Below are 22,485 nucleotides of genomic sequence, written 5' to 3'. Positions count from 1 at the left end.
CTCTCTCTCACACACACACACACACACACACACACACACACAATCAGCTTTGTCATTTTATACTTAGCATCAAAGGTACCTTGTCAAGAATTCTAGTCTAAGCTGAGAAGCCATTGCTAATTGGTGACTTCTGGATGTGGAAGAGTAGATTTTTGAACAGGAATACAGCCTGGAAGGCGACCCATGCTCCAGCAGATAATCCTACACACATACATATACTGGCAACACTAAGTGAACGCAGTTGAATTTTTTGCAAAACACATGAAATTGGAAGAGAAAAGACGTGAAGGGGATAAAGGAGGAATTAGAGGGGACAGACTATGACTTATAATGTGCTTACCAAAGTACGTTATATGCATATATGAAATCCTAAACAATTCTTTTAAACAACTGAAGATATTCTAGAGAACAAAAAGACAAAATGTGACTAACTACATAAAAAACCTTCAGAATAACACACCTGCTTCGAGAGCTGCTCTTCACACAGCTGGTAGAGTGTGAAAAATTTCCTGGCTAGGACTACGTTGTCAATGAAGCCACAGCTGGCCAGCTTCACCCTGATGATGATCTGCCGGTCAGGGACCATCATGGCCACGGAGCGGAAGTTTATCTTCAGGTTCTCAGGGAGTTCCTGGCGCCCCGCATAGCCAGGGTTCTACATGGAAGCAAAGCCCAGGGATGAATGACACATTCCTGGGGCAACTAGGCCACCCTGGCGAGCTATGGAAAGATTCATTATGCACACAATGCAAATCTGGAATGTCAATTGGGGAGCTCATTTGCATAGCCCACTCTTCTTGTGCTGGACAGACTATGTCATGAGTTATTAATATGAGCTTTGTTTAGCACTAAGGTTTTCAAGCAGGAATGATAATTGCAATCTCAATTTCCATTCCTGAAGCACAGGTGACACCGGGCTGGGGAGCGGTAGGGGCACTGGGACAGGAAGACTGACTTACAGCCCTCTAGGGATTCCTTACCATAGTCAGAAAAAGTCCAAATTCTGGGTTCATGGTCACATTATCTCCATCGGTAAAAATGAAAGATTTCTTCCGCTCCTTTTTACATGTGAGAATAATGGAGATTTGCTGGGCTGCTACGGAGAGTACTGGTAGATCGATACGGTTGAATTCATCAAAGCAGCCCCAGGACCCAGACTGTGCCAGCCCTTAGAAAGGAAATTAAACAGAAAATCCAATTAGTATGTCATTTCTGAAAACCAAGAACACGGATATTACGCAGCTGCCAAAATGAACCGGAGATCAGTTTATTCAAAACTGAAGTTAGAAAATAAACGGTGCATCAAGAGGCCCAAAACCGCCGACAAGTTGGCAGCTTGTCTGTAAACATCCAAGCCATATTACTAACGACAAGTGCCTAACAAAAGGCAAATTACAGGAGCATTCCGTCCACCTAACGCTGCTAAGACTGAGCTTGTCAACCAAACAACCTAGAAAACTGACACCAAAATATTTCCAGTTCTTGAAGAAGTAAACAAATCCTTTGCTGGTGTTGTTGCTGCGGACCGAATCAAGTCTCCCTCAAGCCAAGCATGTGTTCCCAGTGAATCGCATCACCCACCCTGAGAGATAAATCTTTTACTTTAGGCTGTTTATATCTTTTATGTGTATGGGTGTTTTATCTACATGTACATTGGCATACCACAGAAGGCATCGGATCCCACTATAGACAGTTGTGGGTTGCCATGTGGTTGTTGGGAATGGAATTCAGGACCTCTAGAAGATCAGAACCACCAAGCCATCTCTCCAGCCCCGAGAGATAAATCCTAACAAGGAATTCTACCTGACCTGAAGTCTTAGTCAGTGAAAGGCACAGTGCTCACCTTTGAATATCCGCCCCAGTCCTCGGAAATCCATCTGGTCAGAGCAGTTGAAAACCACAACATATTTTCCGAGACACCGGCCCATATCCTTGGTGGTTTCTGTCTTGCCTGTTCCTGCAGGACCAGCAGGGGCTCCTCCCATGCTCATTCCCAGAGCCTGAGCCAAGGTGATGTAGCATCTGCAGGACCATATTATCTTTAGAAACTTGCTACAGCATCCCAAAGGCACTCAGGACATCACAGAGAAATGAACCTGTGCTTCAAAGATGCAGGAAGAGGGCCAATCTCCCTTAGATAATTCTAAAAATACATCCTAAAAAAATTGTCCTCGTGTGTGTTGACATGTGCTGTGGAAAAAGAAGGAGGTAGTCTGTAAAAAGTTAGATTTCTTTACAGATAATTTTCAGACTTTATGATAATGATGTTTATGATAATTATTGGGGATGTAAAAGCATGAAAAAAAAGTATAGAGCATTGCCAACGTTTCTTTGGCAACCCCTCCCTAGAAGTCTATCCATATCAAAAGAATAACATTTAGACAGTATCACTGGTCATGAAGGACATGCATGTCACTGTATGTCACCTGGCACCCTACAGGGTGGATGTTACTAAAAAGGTAAAAGCAAGCATTATGAGGGGGTTGCACACATAGTGAAGTTATGACTTAGTGAATAGCTATTGAAGACTATATGACCTTTCTCCCCCCCAAAAAAAGAAAAAGAGCGCTAACATACACCCCAACCATTTCCCACCAGGGTGCTTACACAAGAGAAAGATGAATTCACCCTTTATGAAAGTATCTCTCCTGCTGTGTTCACCGTAGGCCAAGCAAAGACCCAGTAGTCAGCCAATGGATGAGCGAAGTTTTCAAAATATGCTCTTATACAATGGGATACTTTTCAGTCATGAAAAGGAAAATTCTACCATTTGCCATATAAGAGTAGACCCAAGGAAATTTTGCTAAGTAAAATAAATCAGACACCAAAAGACAAATACTGCATGATTTCACTCACATGCTAGGAAGAAGGAGGGCAGAACACATAGAGAATAATTTTATAATGACCAGAGGCAGAAATGGAGACAGGACATAAGCTGTATGGCAGATAATTCAACATGTCAACTTTGTAAGGCCAGTAAATATAGATAGCTGATTGCAAAGGGAGTATTGTTAATAAAATTGTATTGTACTAGGAGTCTTCACCAAAATTTGCAGACTTGTGCTGTTCTTCTCTCCAAAATAAATAACTGCAAATCTCTAGCTATGCAAACACGCATCGCTGTAACTACTTACTGTCCTTGTCTGCTATCATGTTGTGTTGTAAACCTCAGATACACACAAAAAAATGAATAATCTGGTCATAATAACATAAGCTGTACTCCCAACTACAGAAGGATCATGAACCCAAGACCAGCCTGGGCTTCATAGTGGACTCAAAATTAGCTTAAGCTGTGTATGAGATCCTGGCTCCCCCCAAAAATCAAAATCTTGGGATGTAGCTAAGTGAAAGAATGGCAATCTAACATGCCCAAGGCTTTGGATTCAATTCCCATCCTGAGAAAATGAGAAAAATAAATAAGTTCTATTTGTCAGATTGGGAATCATTTAAATATATTCATTGTCTTTTTAATGGTTCCACATCCTTGATTTATTTCATTTAACGTATTATAAATATGAGTGCATGCATGTGTAAGTTTAAGTGCACCATGCGTGAGCAGGAACCCCCAGAAACCATAAGGTGTTGGATCCACCAGCACTGGACCTCCTGACAGTTGTGAGTTTTGATCGGGGTGCTAGGAAGTGAACCCAGATCCTCTGCAAGAGGACCAAGTGCTCTTAACCCCTGAGTCATCTTCCCAGCCCCACGTGACCTTGGTTTTAAACAACACGCTGCTGAGTAATAACATTCCAGGTCTGTGCAAGCATCTGCAATCCCTTCCACATCTTTCCATATGAGTTAACACTTGAAAGATTCGGTGAGCTTTACTAGGAAGCCCGTAAAGGAAATTTTTACCCTAAAAATATGCTGATAGATTACTTGATTCTCAGCACCACCTGGTGTGGCTAAAGAAAACAGTCCATAAGACTGTGCAGCCTTGTTTCCTGGGGCTGAATATAAGGTGTCCTAGGGACCTGAGAAAGAACTCAGCTTACAAGGGGCAGTGAATGCCAAGTACACAAACTGGGTCTCCTAGGTTCTCCACCAAAAATAAGTTCCTGCAAACCAGATGAGCAACCAGCCTGGCCAAGGAGGGAGAAGCCTGGTGTGAAAGCAAATGGACACTTGCACCCGTGTCTCTATTCCCTCTAGCCAAAGACCCGGTTCCCCGCTTGCATTTCACCATCTCTCTCTGAGCAGTCTTTAACAACCACCACCTGCACCATGGTCTCCTTGTTAGCTCATTAAAACCCCAGAGCAACCTGTGAGAAGCCCCTGATCCCACTTCACAAATGAGGGAAGATGCGCACACAACGGAGTGGCTTTGCTCAGGTTCTCAAAGGAGTTGATACTTAGTCTAAGCCAAGCCCTTTTAGACTCAAGGTGATTCCAGCCCTCAAGACAAAGAACCAACTTGGGCCCCTCACTGCTGCCCTGCAGAACTCGTCACACCTGTAAACATCAGGCATCTGTTGCCGCCATTGCAATTCCGCATCCATCGCATTATAGAAGCTTCTTATCACATGTCAAGAGAAGCCTTTTCCACACCTACTGATTCCAAAATACCCAAAAGCTTCTGAAGGAGCATACAGGGCAAATACACCAGCAAGAAATGTCCTTTGTTGATAATGGAGTAAGTTACAGACTATGAACCAGGACGCACAGATGTGTTTAAGGGGCACAGACAGATAGGAAAGGTTGCTCAACAATGCGCATTCTGTGGGGACACACACATGGAAACAGCTCACCTGAGCTAATGGGAGCTCGCCAACTCTGGTCAGACAGGAAAGGAACCAGCATAGGACCAAACTAGGTGCTCAGAATGAGGGTGACAGTTGTACGGCTGGAGCAGACTGCAGGGTCACTGGCAGTGGAACCAGGATTTATCCCTACTGCTTGTACTGGCTTTTTTGGAACCCATTCTTTTTGGAGGGATTACTTGCTCATCCTAGATACAGTGGGGAGGGCCTTGGTCCTTCCTCAAGGCAGTGTGCCTCACCCTTTCGGCCCCTGATTTCATCTGGCCTCAGCCTGGGCGACAGCATTAGTGAGGACCGTCCAGCCTCCTCTGCTTGTGCTCAGAACTGGAAGGAGAATGGTCATTGAAATCATCAGGAGTTTGGGGGGAAGGGATTGTGTTTTCATCATGTGATGATGGCCATCTGACCGTCTGAAATGTCAGCAAGTCTTTCTATGTGACCGGAAGCTCCTGAGCTCCGGGAGCTGCCATGGCTGTCAGATTTTACAGGTCAGACACCACAGGCTGACGGTACATGCCAGGGCCTCCAAAACTGTACCTTTATAAGACATTTGTTTTCGTGAAGAGCATTCTTGCTGTAAAGGGAAATACAGAAAGCCTTGTGCTCTGAACAAGGGCTGAGATCTTGCAGTTCTCACATTAGGCAGGTACAGTGATTCCTGTTTCCCACAATACTCTTACTCAGATTTCCTCCTTTGACTATTATTTTAAATTATTCTTTTCCTTGAACATGCAAGCTCCCTGAGTCAGGCTTCTTATTAAAATGTCTTTGTCACATAGCTGCTAAATAAACATTTCCTGGAGAAACAGAAGAAATGCTCATTGACAAATTAGCTTTTATATGATGAAATTAAAAAGAAGAAGAGAAAGTAGGGAGGGAAAGCTTTTCTAAAATTTTTAAATTATTAAATTTCTACTCTTACACACATACTGAGTATTTATTTGTCAAAGCCCCAAATTTCACATAGATATGTCAGATCAGTCTTTTTTGTTACGTGATTATTTTGCCTTTAAAAACCAGAGAACCTCAAAAGCAAAGCAAGCATTTGCAACGTTAAGTGCAGACAGTTCAGAGCTCCGTTTCAGACTTTCACTCCAGGCCTCCCCTGTCTGCGTTTCTTCAGCTTGAATGTGTGAGGACCGAGGGATCGTTTTCAGCCGCTGGTTGAAGAAGGCATTCTCTACCAATCAGAGCGTTTCAAATGCAAAAGCCCTGAATCAAGACTGTGCTCGGTCTGCTGCTAATGCTTAGGAAGAAAAGACAGGAGCGGCCAGGGCAGCTTGTGCCGGGCTTCCTAAGCTGATGTGATAATAGCCTCGGTTTTCTGTGCCATGGGGCCAAAGTAAAGAGCTAAAGGGAGACACAATCTCACTCACGTTCTGTTTCTGTACTGGGAACAGACAGACAACAGGGCACGTGAAGGAAACCAACTCTGCCAATCATAAAAGGTGGGGGATTGTGGTGGACGCCAAACAGTTACAGCAAAGGCTTACAGGGCTGTGGCATTCCAGACACTGATGATAGACTGCACAGTGGAGTCAGAGGGTAGACTTCAAGGGTGCGCCAAGGAGTTCCTGCCTGGTGAAGTAAAGGCAGCAGATTCCATAGCTAGGAGATCGAGGCCACCACAGTGATAAAAAGGAAGCGTGAAGAAGATAAGAGACAATCAAGCATGCTGTCATTAAATAGTCTGTGCACATATAGATGGGCGTGGCATGGCAGCTAGTAGATGGATATATGTGCCGGGAGCTCAGAGAAGGTGCTCCGGCTGTATTCAGTTTGGGGACAACGTCTAGATGCTATTAAGAGTCACGGGAGATCTGTGCAGTGCACCAGAGACAAGAACCCTGATGTGCAATGGAGCAGCAAGCAGTAAGAGGAACCACATGGAAAAAAAGCTAAATCAAAAAGGAGGCAGCCCAACGATGCCATAACTGACCACTAGTCAAGGAAGGGGAGGCCAGAACTGACATTGGATGTGACAGCTTGAGGCGTGAGTGACTTTCACAGGAACTCTTGAAGGGAATTGAGGGCATGTAATAGAATAATGTGGCCCCCCAAAATGCCCATTTGCTAATCCCTGGACACTGAGAGCATATCACCTTCTGTAGCAAAAGGAACTTTGTAGATATTATCAATGTGATGACCTTGGGGTAGACAGATTATCCTGGGTTACAAAGTGGGTTCAGTCCATTCTGGGCAAACAGGAGACAGAAAAGCATGTCAAAGACCCAAGAGGGATGAAGGGGAGGTGCAAAGACAAACGGCTTGAATTCAGCATACTGTTTGTGCTTGTCAAGGTGAAGGAAGAGATCACAAGTCAAGGAACAGGGCAGCTTTCTCTGGCGCTGGGATGGTCTGCTCTCCCTCAGTGAGAAGGGAGGCTCTAGGTCCTACAACCAACAGGCTTTCTGCTAAAGGCCTGAAAAGATGGGAAATGGCGCCCCCTTGTGTCCCTAGGAAGGAAAGCATCCCTTTTTTGATTTACGAAGGTAAAATTAATAGGTTTGTGTGGCTTAAGCTTCTGACCTTGTGATGACGGTTATGGTGACAGTATAAAATTAACACTGTAAGTCTAAAGAGAGTACATTCAAATGAGCAAGATAGAAATAAACTGCGCCTTTGAGGGGGGTGGTAGAGAGCTCAGAAATGGAAAGGGAAATGGAGGGTGGCAGGAGGGTTTTCCAGGCAGAAGCTACTACAGTATGCTATATGCTGCTGACAACGACCCATCAAACGGTGGACACTGACGATGATCTCAGGCTCTCCTGAGTCTCACTAGGTCAGGAAGCAGAGCTATGGAGGCTGAAAATCATCTGGCTGTCTCCTTTTCACTTCTGATTCATCCCGAGCCCCTGAGGATGGTGACATCACCCTCGGTTCTTCTTGGGGAAAGCCCTCAAAAACAGCTAAAGGTGTTGATGATGGGTGGCCTGGGCGTTTCTTAATCCACTCGAGCTGACAATTGCAATTAGCGAGTGTGAGTGGCAGGTGATGGGCAACGGGAAACCAAATGACAACTCCCGTGTGCCCGCCTGTACCCAATCAGTCTTCCTGTTTTCAGCTGGGCGTTACTCCATTTTTCTCTGCTTTTTAAAAACACCTTAATTGTTTCTCCAAAGAACAACAGGTGTTGAAGTTAATAACATAACCTCCGATGCCAACCGCGCTTGCACCTAGTGGCTCAAGGTAATTAATTCCTTTCTTGTCCATTCAAGGTTTGCCCCTGAAAGACGAAAGGCAAAAGAAGCCGGGTCTGTTTCAAACACAAACCCGAATCCTCCATGTGAAGACACAGGGAAAGCTAGAAATACTAACCTTCAAAGGCCTTGCTATAAAAGAACTGTTGGCAAAAAGTCCCCCGAGCTGCCCGAGGGACTAGAACGCCGGGAGGAGGAGAAAGGGATTACGGAATCACAGAATCCTCCCATCACCTGTCTGTGAGCGGAGTTATGACAAGCCTGTCAGTGCAGCCTAAAAATTCGTTCTGGTACATGAAAGCCACGTCTGTGATGTGGATCATCATCTTGTCAGAGTCTTCCTTAAAATAAAACCGGCACTGCTTCAGCCACTCAAAGTCCGTAGGGCTCTTGACGTGCATGTGGCACTGGAAGGCAAAAGGTGCGCGTTAGGCCTGAGGTGAGGCTCTGGCCAAGCAGACACACGAGCATTGGCGCAGACCGTAGAGGGGAAAGAAGAGACGCCGTAGGCTAGAGACATCGGGTCTCTCACCACCTGACCCAATCAGTTCCTGGTCAACACAAAAGCGACCTGAGATGCTATGGGAATGAGAGGAACCAAGACCACTCCAGCTAGGTCGCTCACATTGAAATGACGCTCCAGTTCAGTAAGAAGAGAGTCACTTCTATAACTGCAATCTTTTGGGCTTGGTACCACATATCTAAACCATGAGAGTCACTCTAAGAGAGCACAAAGACAAAGCTACAATGTCATCACAGAAAGGGAGCCTTTTGAGAATAAGATGAAATCTTTTAAAGCTTTGTTTAAACTGGCTTTTTCCTATGGCTTTCAACAGGTTAAAAATCGTAACATTTAAACGGCAGGTTGTTAACACCTGGCGATGACTTTGTTTGAAATTTTGACCAAAATTTTAAGATACTTTAATCATTTCTCTTTGACAAATAAGAAATCTAAAATTACCCTGTGCCCCTTATTTCTCTGAGAAGCAAACAGTGTGCTTAGCTATTAGGCCAGAAGATTAACACAAAATAGCTCAAAAAAAAAATGCAGTCTTTTGGTTCCAACACATCAGGACCAATCTTTCATAATCTTTTTTTTACATAATGGGTCTAAACACAATCCAGAAAATTAGTATGAGTGTAAGAGCTTCTTATCCCTTACCTCATATTACATTCTATAGAAGAGGACAGCTCTAATTTCTTTTCACTTTTTACATAACTATAATTGTGTGCCTCCCCTTATCCATCCCTTTATCTTTTGAAAGGCAAACGCTGTGTGATATCCGCTGCCCTGAGAAGGGCCACTTTGCAATCAACAGCACAAAGGGCGGTAAAACTTGTGAAGGACGTGATTTGTCAAATCCCCCCACACAAAGACGCCTTAAACGGCTCCTACTACCAGCACGCCTATAATTTCTGCCCCCCAAGGAAGCAGTAATCTTGGATCAACAAGTACAAGGGAAACAAGAAAGAGAAAAGTTTCTCGGGACATGGCATGACATTTTAGCATCTGAAATTAACACAGAGACGCAAAGGAATGCCTTGTCACCCCAATGGTGTGGTATAGATCTTCAGAATATGACTGAAATTTCAGCTTACGGCTGAAAAGTGAGTCTGACGTGTACACTCTGACAGCGGTATGGCGGTGCCTGAATCTGGCTCTTTCACGAAATCGATCTTATCCATCCAGTGTGTGGACACAGACAGCATCTTGAGTTTGCTTTTCCATTTATGATAGAACATTTACCGAGTATTTACCAGGTCATCGAAGATGTCCCTTTGGTGCACATGGATGGTAATCAGAGTCTCGTATTTAACTCGTTCCGTGGAGCTCAGGTTCTTTGTGGTCATGTCGATCAGCGTGTTCAGTAACTCCAGAAACGACTGGTTTGTCTTCTGCATGATTCTCTTATCAAACCTGGCATTCTGAAGGGCTTCTTCTGAGTCCCGGGTCCATATCATTTGAATCCCTAATAATCCAACCTTACAGAGGTTTTAAACAAAAGAGCCTAAGACTTTTGAGCTTATATATATATGTACGTTTACAGTTTGCATAGGCTTTCCAATTTACACAGAAATCACTGTAATAAATCACTCTAATTATTATACAAATGGATTGCCCTGATTGTATCAACTTCTTTGATTTACTTCAAAGTCCGTGGACTCAATTGATGTTATTCATCTAATGCCTAAGTGTGAGAGCCCTCTGACGTGTCTGCATCTCTCCTGGGATCTTAAATCACACGGGGTTAGCTCACACCGAGCTCTAAATAGATTTTTAGGTCACACGCAGATAAGAAATTAAATTAAATTGACACTACTCGAAGAGGGACTATGTTGGTACATAGTAGATACCCATAAAATATTTCTTGGCCATAAGGACTAAGAAAAATTATTTTCTGTATTTTAATACTAAAGAATATTTTTTTCTAATTAAGATGTGCTGAATACACTTTTATGATCTATGGTATGGTCTAGGATCATTGTTTCATAAGGATATTTGGTAAGAGAAAAACTGTTTTAAGTTAAAGAAAATACATCAAATATCTCTGTAACCTCAAATCATGTTTAAGATTATAATTGTGTATGATCAAATAAGCAATAGTTGAAATCTTTAAGCTCATCCATATTTGGTAAGTCTTTATGAAAATCTTAATATTCAGCCAGAATAAAATTACACCGTTTATGAGGCTTATAATAGGCAATATCTAAGATTTAAAATGGCTGTTTGATCAAAAAAATAATTTCCAGTTTCAATACACTGACCTGGGCAGGGAAGGAAGAAAGAAATTCAATCAATTGGAAACCTGTTTCTTGAATATTTGCGGCTGCCTGGCGAATCACAAGATGTAACGAGGACTGGGATTCCTCCAGCAGGGAGTTAAGCCAGACTTCTACATTGCCTTCTGCCATCACAGGTTTGTCCAATTCAATTGTCTCACCCTCCCGAGAGGAAATTGACAGGATTCGATCATAGACCTATGTTAGAAGATGAGAACGAAAGCCATATTCATGTAAAAATAGGAAATACCTTCCCTCTGTGTCCTCTCCTCGATGTTACCCTTCCCATAAAAAGTTAAGGCATAAAATCATAAAAAAAAAAAATGGCAAAACGGGACACAAAGTCCAACACAAAATGTTGAAACAACCACAAAGAGCTAGCTTTAAAACCTAAGGAGGAAATCCAGGTTAATTCTAGCTCATCAGTACCCTAAAGGACTGGGGTTATTTCTAAAAGAAATACTTCATGCAAACGTGCTGCCTGAAGAAAAGAGAGACGAAAAGCCCTACAACCCTCCAAGCAAACTGGAGCCCACAGAGAGGCTGTAATTCCACACCATGTGGCTGTTGGGTTGATGTCAGGAATGGCTTGATCAATATGATGATGATAACAAAGCCATTATAAAGTCGTTCCGGTTCTGTACCAAGTATGGTGTTCCTGCAGGCGTGGACCTCTCACGGGTCTTCTGATCAAACCCAACCCCTATTCGGCTCATCTCACTTCCGTCTCTGAGCAGCTCAGCATCATGAGAAGAGCGTGCTGTCTAGAGTTCAGAACAGACCCTGACATACCTTTTTGTGAAGGGCAGCACTAAGACTAAATTTCTTGTCTGCATTGGTCATCGAAAGGATGAACCTCTTCTGCATCTCTACCTCCCTTCCTCTGTGCATGGCAAACAAAATGAAATAAAGGAGATGCAAAGGCTGCTTTTGTTTCTGCTCTTTGGTTTAACAAAAAAAATAAACCAACAAAACACAATTTTTTGGGGGGAGGGGGCTGAAATTTAGTCCTGGGTTAAGTGCTCTTCGGGTGTCTACAGATGTGATCTTCCAAAGAAGCTGGTGCATCTTAAACTTCGGTCTCCTCTTTTGTATGTGGTATTTAAAATTTAAAGAATTTAGAACCCACAAAATCAGGACCTGATTCTGGATGTACCATCCTCATGGTGGGAACAAGAGAAAACAAAGGTGGTGTGACCTGCAGAGGTGACTGCTAAATGACCTACAGCTGGGTCACATTTAATCTACAAACTTACCTTCATAAATGACATTAATACAAACTGGTAAGGCAGGCTGCCTATTGTTGCAGATGTCTGTGATTCCAGCACTTGGAAGCCCAGGGCAAGAGAACCATATGCTGGAAACCAGCCAGGGATGCAGAATGAGTTCTGGGCTAGCCTTTGCTATACAACAAGTCCATATTTCAAAAAAGCAGCAAATACTAACAGCAGACTAGAATAAAAATAAAATATAAGCCAGGTGTAGGTGGGGCACACCTTTAATCCCAGCACTCAGGAGGCAGAGGGAGACAGATCTCTGTGAGTTGGAGGCCAGCCTGGTCTACAGAGTGAGTTCCAGGACAGGCTCCAAAGCTACGAGAAATCCTGTCTCAAAAAAAAAATAGAATAGAGACAGAGAAGTAAACAGATGGCGTCTACAGAGTGCAGTTAGGGCTGTGGCAGATCGATTCCTGGCAGCCATTATGGTCAGGCACCTTACCGTGGGCCACAGTGACACCAGCTGTAGGGTTCTCAGGGAGAATGTATCATCACTCACACAGAATTCTTTCTTATTCCTAAATTTCTCTCTCTCTTCCATCGGAGTGCGAGTTCCCTGAGGCTGGCTGACGTATTCCCATTCTTAAGGAAAACATCTGGCACTTGCTAGCTACTCAATAGATTAAACTGGCTGATAGGGTGAACAAATGAACATTACTGTGTTGATATGGGGCACCGGAGGACTGAGCACAGTGTCAGAGAAGAAAGGTCCTTTCCTAGGATAGACAGAAAGATAAACAGTGTCTTCTGGAAGCCGTGCAAATCAACTCTCCACCGGGCTGGGTAACTTATCCAACTCCATGATGCCATAAACACAGCAGGAGTAAAAGATAAAACAAAATAGTTTGAGGTGGCACCAAAAACTTCTAAAGTGTGACAAAATTAACCAAATCTATGCAGCAATTCTATGCAATCATGATATTATATATAACTAATTGATTTCCTTAACTCATTGTATTTCTGAATACTTAATACATTAAATGATTATAAAATACATTTTTTATTAAGTTTGTGTTTTACTTTGTTTTCTTTTAACTTGCTTGTGTGTTTTGAAATGAGGACTGGCATTATAGTCCAGGTTAGCTTTAAACTCCCTGTGTCATCCAGGCTGGCCTCAAATTTGCAATCCACCTGCCTCAGCTTCTTTGTGTTGTACCTACATTCTTGATCATATTTAACCTGCATTTTGGATACTAATAAACCATAGAAGTCTGAATGTAAATTTGGACACTGGAGTTTGCCTTTAATTACTGGCCAAGAGCTAATGGCAAGGAAGTAAATCTTTTGTAAACACGGTATTAAAGAACTACTCGATAAAGACAGTGGACACTCTGAGATGCAGGAATAACAGGCATTCATAAAGACTGGGCAGACCTTCTCATGGAACTTGACAGTTTTAATGTTGTCAAACACATTCAGCAAATGGGCCTGGATGGTGTGGGAGTCCGATGCCTGGCCCAAGATCTCCAGCAGAGCAGGGTCCGACACGAAGAAGAATCGCGGAAAGCACAGCCTCTTCTTCTCCAGGTATCTGAAAGAGGAAAATGCTATGCAAATGAACTGACCTTTATGAAAATGACATCCACTGGGTGTGAGAAGGCTGTAAGATCATGCAACCATCTGCTTTTCCCACCTTCGTGTTTTGATGTTGTTTTATTGTAAGATTTGTCAAATAGTATTTCATATTCTCAAAGAGAAGGGTAAGCTGTTGTTTTTTTTCCCCAGAGTAAGTGGTAGAATTTCTTTATTCTTTCATAAATGTTAAGCTCCTATTTTACTTAAGCTAATGTATCATTTATTTCCTTTATAGACAGCAATATAGAAATACAGTTTAGGGACTCATTTTGGGATTTTGCTTTGCTTCTCAGCACTGTAAAAAGGATTCATTCACATCATTAGAAGACAATCTTAGGAGGAGAAAAGTAAATACACCCTTCCTCAGAACAGACTCAAACTCCAGGTCAATAAGTTCCATGACAGGCCATCTGCCTCCCAGAGGTACATGAATTCTGTTAAAATGCCCTATCATTTGGCAGCACTTCAGAGAGCCAATCCTCTGGGTTCATGTCGGGATTTAAATTTCTCCTGAGCTATACATGCAAACCAAATGACCTGAGTTCTTCATCTTGGTTGGCTGGCAACAGAAGCATCTGTCCCACTGAGCATGGCTTGAGCATATTTGAGACTTCTAAATCTACCTCCTCAGTGACATACTTCCTCCAACAAGGCCACACCTACTCCAACAAGGCCATACCTACTAAGAGTGTCACTGCCTATTACCAAGCATTCAAACACACGAGTCTATGGAGATCATTCCTATTCAAACGACTACTTTTCACTTCCTGGCCCCCACAGGCTTGTAGCCATAGCACTAAGTCCAACTTTAAAAATCCCCATAGTCTATCAGAGTCTTAATAATGTTTAAAAGTCCAAAGTTCAAAATCTTTTCTGAAATTCATACCATCTCTTAACCGCAATCCCCAATAAAATAAAAAAATTTTAAAAATGATTACATACTTCTAACATACAATGGCACAGGATATAGATTACCATTTCAAAATGGAAGGATGGTGAGGAAATATTGCACCAAAGCAAAGCCAAAGGTCAACTGGGCAAACTCCAAACTCTGCATCTCCATGTCTGATTTCAAAGCACTCCTCAGATCTCCAATTCCTTTCAGCCTTGTTGACTGCAACACACTTCTTTCTCTTGAGCTGCTTCCACAACCTGTTAGCAACTCTATTCAGCAGGTATTCTGGGGCTCTGGCCTCTCCAACATTTTGGGGTCTCCAAGGCAATTCAGGCTTCATGTTCACACCTTCACACAATGGCCTCTCTGGGCCTCCATTCAAGGACACCCCCCAACACTCGCCTAGTATCAGCAACTTTCTTAGTCACAGAGGGAGATTCTATAAGCCATTTCTTCTATCCGTGACTCTAAAATAAGAACCACGTGGCCAAAACTGCCAAGTTCTGCTGCTTGCTGGGGCTGGAAGAATTGCTTTCTATTTTCCATGGCTTTTCTAGAACTTGCTCTGTAGACCAACCTGGCCTTGAACTCAGAGACCCTCTAGTATCTGCCTCTGGAATACTAGGACTAAAGGCAAGTACCACCACACCCAACTCTGAGATTTACTTTAATCTCTTTTTACAGATTTCAAGTTTAGGCAGGTAGGATCTTGTCCTAAGGTCACCACTCCCTTTATTCCAGTTCTTAATCTGTTTATCTCTTTGAACACAGAACTAGCTCCATTCTACTTGTGATTGACCCCTTTCTCCTCAAATTGTACATCTCGTATTTTTTTTTGTTCATCTTGCTCCTTTCCATTATATATCTTCATAAGAATGAATGGTAATAACACATAACAGAGTCAAAACTAGGCTGTTTTGGGACTTCCTCTGCCAACAGAATTAACCCAAAGCTCTTCAGTTTAACCTCAGGTGGAGTTATTAGACAAGAGCGAAAGGAAGCCGCATCCTTTGCCAAAACATCACAAGAACAGACTCTAGACCACATACAAATGTTCTAGTCCTCTGAAACCCACACTTTAAATTATCCTCAGCACCGCTGCCTTCCATATTCCTAATAGGATGACCCATTAAGCCCCACCTAAAGAGTTCATCTGCTCTTCTAATCCACAGTCCCAACATCCATATTCCTCCAAACAAAAATATGATCATGCCTATCACAGCCATAACCCAGTCTCTGGTACCAACTTCTATCTTAGTTAGGGTTTTATTGTGATAAAGATACACATGTCCACAGCAGCTCTTATAAAGGAAAACATCCAATTGAGGCAGGTTTACACTTTCAGTGGTTTAGTTCATGGAGGGACAAGTCAGCACGCAGGCAGGCTTGGTGCTGGAGAAGTAGCTGAGTTCTGCAGGCAGCAGAAGCACCTATACCACTGGGCATGGCTTGAGCATATGTAAGACCTCAAAGCCCACCTCCACAGTGACACGTTTCCTGCAATAAGGCCATACTTATTCCACAAAGCCACACCTTCTAATAGTCCCATTATTTTCTGTGGTCAAACATTCAAACACTGAGCATATAGGGGCCATACCTATTCAAACCACCGCAGTTTGTATACTTGTGAATTTTGTTTGTTTAGGAGAGTTGTTTTTATTTCTGTGTTTGTTGTTGGTCTGTGGGGTATGTGCGTGTGAGTGCATTTGGGTTTTTTTGTTTGTTCAGGTTAGTTTTTTTTTTGTTTTCTTGTTTTGATTTTTTTTTTTTGATATAAAGTCTCACTATGTAGTCTAACCTGTCCTCAACCTCCTGGGTGTTTGAACATCGGGCAGTGTCATCATGCCTGCCTTTAGATTATCTTATTTTAAATCCACTAAGAGAAAAGCAAGGGGAAAATGTTATGAGTCTTTGAATTTCCAAAGCCTACATTATGTGTCTGTTTGTCCATATGCACTGGTAGATACTATTGCATACACTCATATCTCTATAGTTCTGAATGCTTATCTATATACACTATTTCATATTTAATAAATGATAGAATATTTCGGTTCTGTATCTATAGAGAATGTCATAAGGGGGTACAATGATTTTCAAAATGGGGACTATATTAGAATGTTTATAAGATCTTACCGTCTTAAGGAAACATCCTGAGTCCTGAATCTGACATCAGGATGGGCATGGAGCATGAGGCTCCAAATGAAGACCTTCACTCATGCAATAGTTTTTGTATGAAGCTAGTCTTAGCCAAACAGCACAAATATGGCTCTTATTACCTACTCTTCCACCTCCAAGGTCCAGAGGGCTTTCCAAGAACTGCTGTACTCACCCTGTGAGGGACTTCTGGCAGATTTCCAGCTGGTCCAGCAAGTGTGGCAGCAGCTGCCCCATGGTCTCATCTCCGACACAGCACTGAACCACATTTGGTATCTCATGTGCCCGTGTCATAATCTTCACCCAAGACTTATCTATATTGGAAAAGCGCTTGGCTTCCTGTGGAAGTGACAGAGTGGACAAGTCTAAGGTCTGTCTCAGTGACCAAGCGTCTCACAGGCCTCTGCCTGAGGCCATCATTCCAACCAGGATATGTATTCAAACTGCACATGGCTGATGCCCTTACGTTCTATTTAAAGCCTTCTTGTGTCTTTATTGTTATAGTGTTCTCTTTATTGAATAAAAATATGTACCTCAACCCACCCTGACATTTCTGCTCTGTTAAGTAAAACAGGAACTGAACTCGAAAGTAGCTGTCTATACAAGATGACTTGGGAGGAAAGACAACACCCAATTGTTTTCCTTGGTTATCCCTAAGTAGAGTGAAGTTGTTATTTTCCAAAGGTATAAAGAAGATTGGATTGCTTGTATGTTAAGAAAGGAAATACTAAACATTTAAAAATAACAACACAGAGCCGGGCGATGGTGGCGCACGCCTTTAATCCCAGCACTCGGGAGGCAGAGGCAGGTGGATCTCTGTGAGTTCAAGACCAGCCTGGTCTACAGAGCTAGTTCCAGGATAGGCTCCAAAACCACAGAGAAACCCTGTCTCGAAAAATAAATAAATAAATAACAACACAGATGCAGAAAGTTGTAACTAATCAGAATGTGAAGAAGAAGTGTCAGTGGAGAGCTTGTCCACAAAAGGAACATCCGTGTCATGCTCCTTTCCCACAGGACTCAGGGGGTATTTCATAATAACTGTAAAGAGCCAGGGGTTGAGGAGACTAGAATGAAATCATGTCTTCTGAACATGACAGGACCACTGCACTTAGTAACTCACACCAGCTATGGGGCCTACGAAAGACCTGCACAAAATCAAGACAGTCGACATTATAGCAATGGTAGGGGAGGGGCTCCATGAGCCTCCCCCTGTGAGGAGCTATGAACAAGACGATGGCTTCTGGAGAAGGAAGGGTCAGTTTGCTTTAAAAGCATGGGTCCTGTCCACTATACACCACTGGATGACCCCACACCTAGAAGTGTATGGGTAAAAATTGGACTCCGTGGGGTATTTGGAAAAAGAAAAAAGAATGGAACAAGAAGTTGTAGGCAGAGAGGGGCAGTAGATCTTTGAGGAGTTAGGGGAGGAGTGAGGAAGGTGAATACGATCAAAATACATTGCATAAAATTCTCAAAGACTTAAAACCAGCCAGTGATGGTGTATTTCTTTAGTCCCAGCTTTAGGTTCAAGTCTCTTGCCAACCCTAAGGTGACTCCCTTAACTAAGAATTGTGCTTCCCTGCTCTCCTATCCAACCTTCCTTTATCCCAATCATCCTGTTTCCCCAAGTTCCCCCCATCCTCCCCTTCTCACTTTTCTCTCCCCATCTCCCCTTACCCCCATCCCACCCCACCCCCAAGATCCCAATTTTCTCCCCGGCAATTTTGTCTACTTCCCATAGCCAAGAGGATAACTATATGTTTTTCCTTGGGTTCACTTTCTTATTTAGCTTCTTTAGGTTCAGCAATTGTAGACTCCGTGACCCTTATTTATGGCTAGAAACCAATTATGAGTGAGTACATCCCATGTTCATCTTTTTGGGTCTGGGTTACCTCACTCAGGATAGAGAGGCAGAGGTATGTTGATCTCTGTGAGTTCAAGGCCACTTTGATTTACACAGTAAGTTCCAGGACATCCAAAGATATACAAAGAAACCTTGTCTCAACACCCCCAAAAAAAATAATTCTCAAAGAATTAATAATTTTAAATTAACACAAAATTCTAATATAATATTGTAAAAACAGCCATTTTCAGGAGAAATTGAAAATGGATAGGCTATCTTGGGGTTGTTGGAATAATTATTCCTCCTTTTCTTTTTTAAAAGTTCCTATATGCCACTAATGATCACAGACTCCCAAATAAGAGAGCAAGAAATGTCACTTTAATCCTTACTGTATGTGAATGTTTCTACTGATACATGAAGAAGAAAAACCAAAAATGCATAAAAGAACAATTCAATTTTTAGTATGTGAATGAACTTCCTGCTGACCAAAATAAAAATGTTCTACCTGACAAATGGCTTACAGCTTTTTCTACCACAGTTTACTTAAATAACTAAGCAGAAAGTTACAATGGACATAGTCATGTGCCTGCAATCCAAATATGATGTTAAATGTCCTCACCTTTCAAGTAACTCAAGACACTTAAATAAGGGCTTTTAAAATCTAGTTTAAAATGTCTTTTAAAAAAAATCTCAAAATGCTTCCAATATGTGCATGGTAAGGTAATTATAACTTGATTAAAAAAAATATATCCAACATCTCAGAGAGACAGCTTTTTCTTGCAGATTCCAACCCTTAATTTACAGCATGTGTATAATTAGGTGTATTCTATAGTATGTATTATTTTAAAATGTCAGTGGTAAAAGAACAAATTATCCTACCATTGTCAAGATAACTATGCCATAAATTTACACTGTTCCAAACTCCCCCTTCAAATTATCTGAAGACCATAGCAATGACACAGAAATTTATTCTCTGGGTTTTTAATCCTCAGTTTCCTATCAGACATTACAGTTTTATGACATTTTTATTCTCTAATTATCATTCTGTCTTTCCCACAATTCCTCACTTCCTTTGAAAAACAGTAACATCAGAAAGGAAAGCTAAGTTACCCGAAATCAAAGGTTCAGTGGAGGCTACAATATTACTACTTTCTTTAAAGGGTTACCAGCTCTTAGATGTTTCTCAAATTGGATAACTTGATGGAATCATAAAAAAAAAAAAGTCCAAAACCTTGGGCAACTGCTTGGCAATGTCTCCTCCCACGAAGACAGCCTCTAGATAAACCCACAAGTTTTGAACCGTCATCCAGTTCTCAATGATGTCTGTTGAGTTAGAAAGGCATTGAATCCATTTTTGAATCTGAGCTTTGAATGGCATGTTGTACCTACAATAAGAAACACATTTTTTGTGTTAAAAACAAACAGTTTTCAACTTGTATTTTTTTTAACTTTTTTTTTTTTGTGCCGCCATCATAGCACAGTAAACCGGACGCTGCTGAATATTTCTAGTTTGGATTTTACTGCTTTGATCCTGAGTGAGTAGCAACAAGAGACTGATAATCTAAGGAAGAAATCAGGCTTGAGGTAACTCGGCCCAGATTCCAGAGAAAGATAATTTGAGTCATTGTTGTGATATCCAGGAATGTAACGTTCTCTCTGCTGAGTTCCCATGCCTGTTGCACAGGAGGCATGAATTGGCATCCACGGGTGGCAACTCCAGGACTATCGTTGGAAACTGGATAACTAATGAAAGCTTCAGCTATGATAATTTCTGGACTCTCTTTAGCCTCCTTCTCTCTTGTTGCTTCCTAATTTGCCACCCTCCTGTGGCCAGCCATTCCGATGTGTACATACAAGTATATTAAACCTTATGCTGTTGTGGAATCCATAATATACAGCTACCAGGCCTATAATAAACAGTCAAAAAACATATAATTGAATAAATGTTTCTCACACAACTCTGAAGTGTATACAACATTGGTTAAAAGAATAAATACTCCTGCATCCCTAACACAGATCAGATCATTTACTTAATATTTATGCATGCTTGTTCTGTGTCTCTGCATGTGCTATCATTCAAATCATCATTATTCTTTCTAGTTACAGTGTATAGGGCCTGAGTTTATTAAGAACTCACCAAGTATCGAACGGCCCAAACAACACTATCAAGGGTCCAAAGACTAAATTTTATAGTCCATATCATTCACTCAGGTATGCAAATAAATGAAAATAACAAGAATTTTACTGAAATAACATTAAATATTAAATAATTAAATTATTGATTTACGGAAGGTAAATGCCTGAAATTCTAGTGCTCAGAAAGCAGAGACAAGAAAACCACAAGTTCAAGGCCACCCTGGACTACATATCAAGACCTTGTCTCAAAAAAAGTATTTTTAGATGTACATATGAGATGATATTTTAAACCCAGAAAGGCACAATACATTCATATCCCAGTGATACTCATACAAATACTATCTTTGAGGTTTTAGTGTACAGTAAACTATTTGGGGAAAAGTAAAGAGAAGTTAGTTCATTGAGAAATACAAGCCTACGGTTTCCATGTCAACACGGGCTTGTTTTGCTGCTACAAAACAAATGGTCAAACAGAAATGTCAGCCTCGTTTCTGTCTGTGCTGTTCTTCATGCCGTCTTGATCTGTCATCAGTAAAGTACGCACACAACTAAATGCTTCTAGATCAGAAAGGATTTTGATCAGAAGGGTTTGCAGGTAGAGCAATTCTAGGACCCAGAAGAGCATTCCCACTGGGGTCTGCCTGTCAACTGTGCAGGGAGGCACATCAGGAGCAAAGACACAACATCCAGTGCCATCCAAGGGGCTAATTACAGGAGCCACTCTGTCCAGTTGGTGCCTCAGACAGGCCCCACAGAGAACAATGGAACAAAACCACCGCCTTTGTACGACTCGAAAACAAGGAAAACGGCTTCCCTACCTGTTGCTCAGGAGAGAGCCCAGCAGCATCAAGCTGTCCTCCATGCTGGAGATGACCTCCGAGGTGCTGTCTCCCCTCAGGAGGAGTTCTCCACGGGTCTTGAAGCTGCTGAATGTCAACGTCTTGTTGTCCCACTCACCGATCACTTGTTTCAGCTTTTGTTCAATGTCTCTCTCCTTCACTGCGCCGATGCAGATGTCCTAGCGACGCGGGAAGCGCTCATTTATTCCAGGAAAGCTACACGTCTTATTAATAGTCCGAGCCCAGAAGAGCCCCCTCTTGGCTATTTCACAAGTGTTTAAAGCATGTTTCCAAATATCAAATACTAATGTCGTAAATGGTGTGACTGCGTACACGTAAGTAGAGGGAGAGGGTAAAGTTATGTGCAAGTAGAACCTTAATTTCTAAAATTTTCCATCCATGTCAGAAAAATAAACAGCAAAAGAAGATTCAATATCATTTTACATTTTAAAATATAACCATAGACATAAGATTTTCTGCCTCTGGTTTTCCTCTCAGTACAAGAAATGCAGTGTGAAAGGAGAGACTCTGGTAAAACTCTGCATTTTTTGCTCCTCTCCAGCACATCCCCAGCCCTGCTGTGCAGCTTCTTCATCTCCCAGACTCACCGCTGAGCCCTGTCTTCATCTCATTCCCTCTCGCTGTGTTCCTTTTCTGTCCGCATATTCAGTATCCTTCGTATCTCTAGTCAAAACCCACATCTGTTTGCCCTCTTGATTCTCACACAGACATAACCCATGACCCTGCCCAAATTTCAAGCTTGGCCATTGTACCAGTCATCCAGTATGACTTCTGACAAAGCTGCCTGTGTCTGTGATAAGAATGCAGACCTGTGACCCATGCAGCCCTCTCAAGAAACCCACAGCTCATCACTGTCCCATCTTGCTTTTTCCAATCGTCCTCTTACCTTCAACAAATTCTGCCCTATTTTACTTCCTAAGAATTCCACGAGGGGTGCACCCACCCATTGAGACAGTGGAGCTGATCTATTGGGAGCTCACCAAGGCCAGCTGGACTGTGAC

The 22,485-nt window shown here is 42.2% G+C and overlaps 1 protein-coding gene across 1 annotated transcript in view; it reads right to left on the bottom strand.

Annotated features, from left to right (window-relative positions):
* Positions 1-22,485, bottom strand: part of Dnah5 (dynein axonemal heavy chain 5) — a 257,325-nt gene that overhangs the window by 128,212 nt on the left and 106,628 nt on the right. Inside the window, exons 29-38 of the mRNA XM_005356665.3 lie at positions 21,443-21,642; positions 19,720-19,873; positions 16,818-16,981; positions 13,393-13,549; positions 10,727-10,939; positions 9,719-9,943; positions 8,195-8,367; positions 1,844-2,022; positions 981-1,168; positions 461-655 (exon numbers count right to left, since the gene is read on the bottom strand). Of these exons, the coding sequence (XP_005356722.2) occupies positions 461-655; positions 981-1,168; positions 1,844-2,022; positions 8,195-8,367; positions 9,719-9,943; positions 10,727-10,939; positions 13,393-13,549; positions 16,818-16,981; positions 19,720-19,873; positions 21,443-21,642 (1,848 nt within the window). The remainder of the gene's footprint in view (positions 1-460; positions 656-980; positions 1,169-1,843; positions 2,023-8,194; positions 8,368-9,718; positions 9,944-10,726; positions 10,940-13,392; positions 13,550-16,817; positions 16,982-19,719; positions 19,874-21,442; positions 21,643-22,485) is intronic.

Source organism: Microtus ochrogaster, chromosome 19 (assembly GCF_000317375.1).
Source record: "Microtus ochrogaster isolate Prairie Vole_2 chromosome 19, MicOch1.0, whole genome shotgun sequence".
Classification (NCBI taxonomy): Eukaryota; Metazoa; Chordata; class Mammalia; order Rodentia; family Cricetidae; genus Microtus; species Microtus ochrogaster.
Note: the sequence above shows the minus strand (reverse complement) of the source record. Positions and strands in the feature narration are given on the sequence as shown.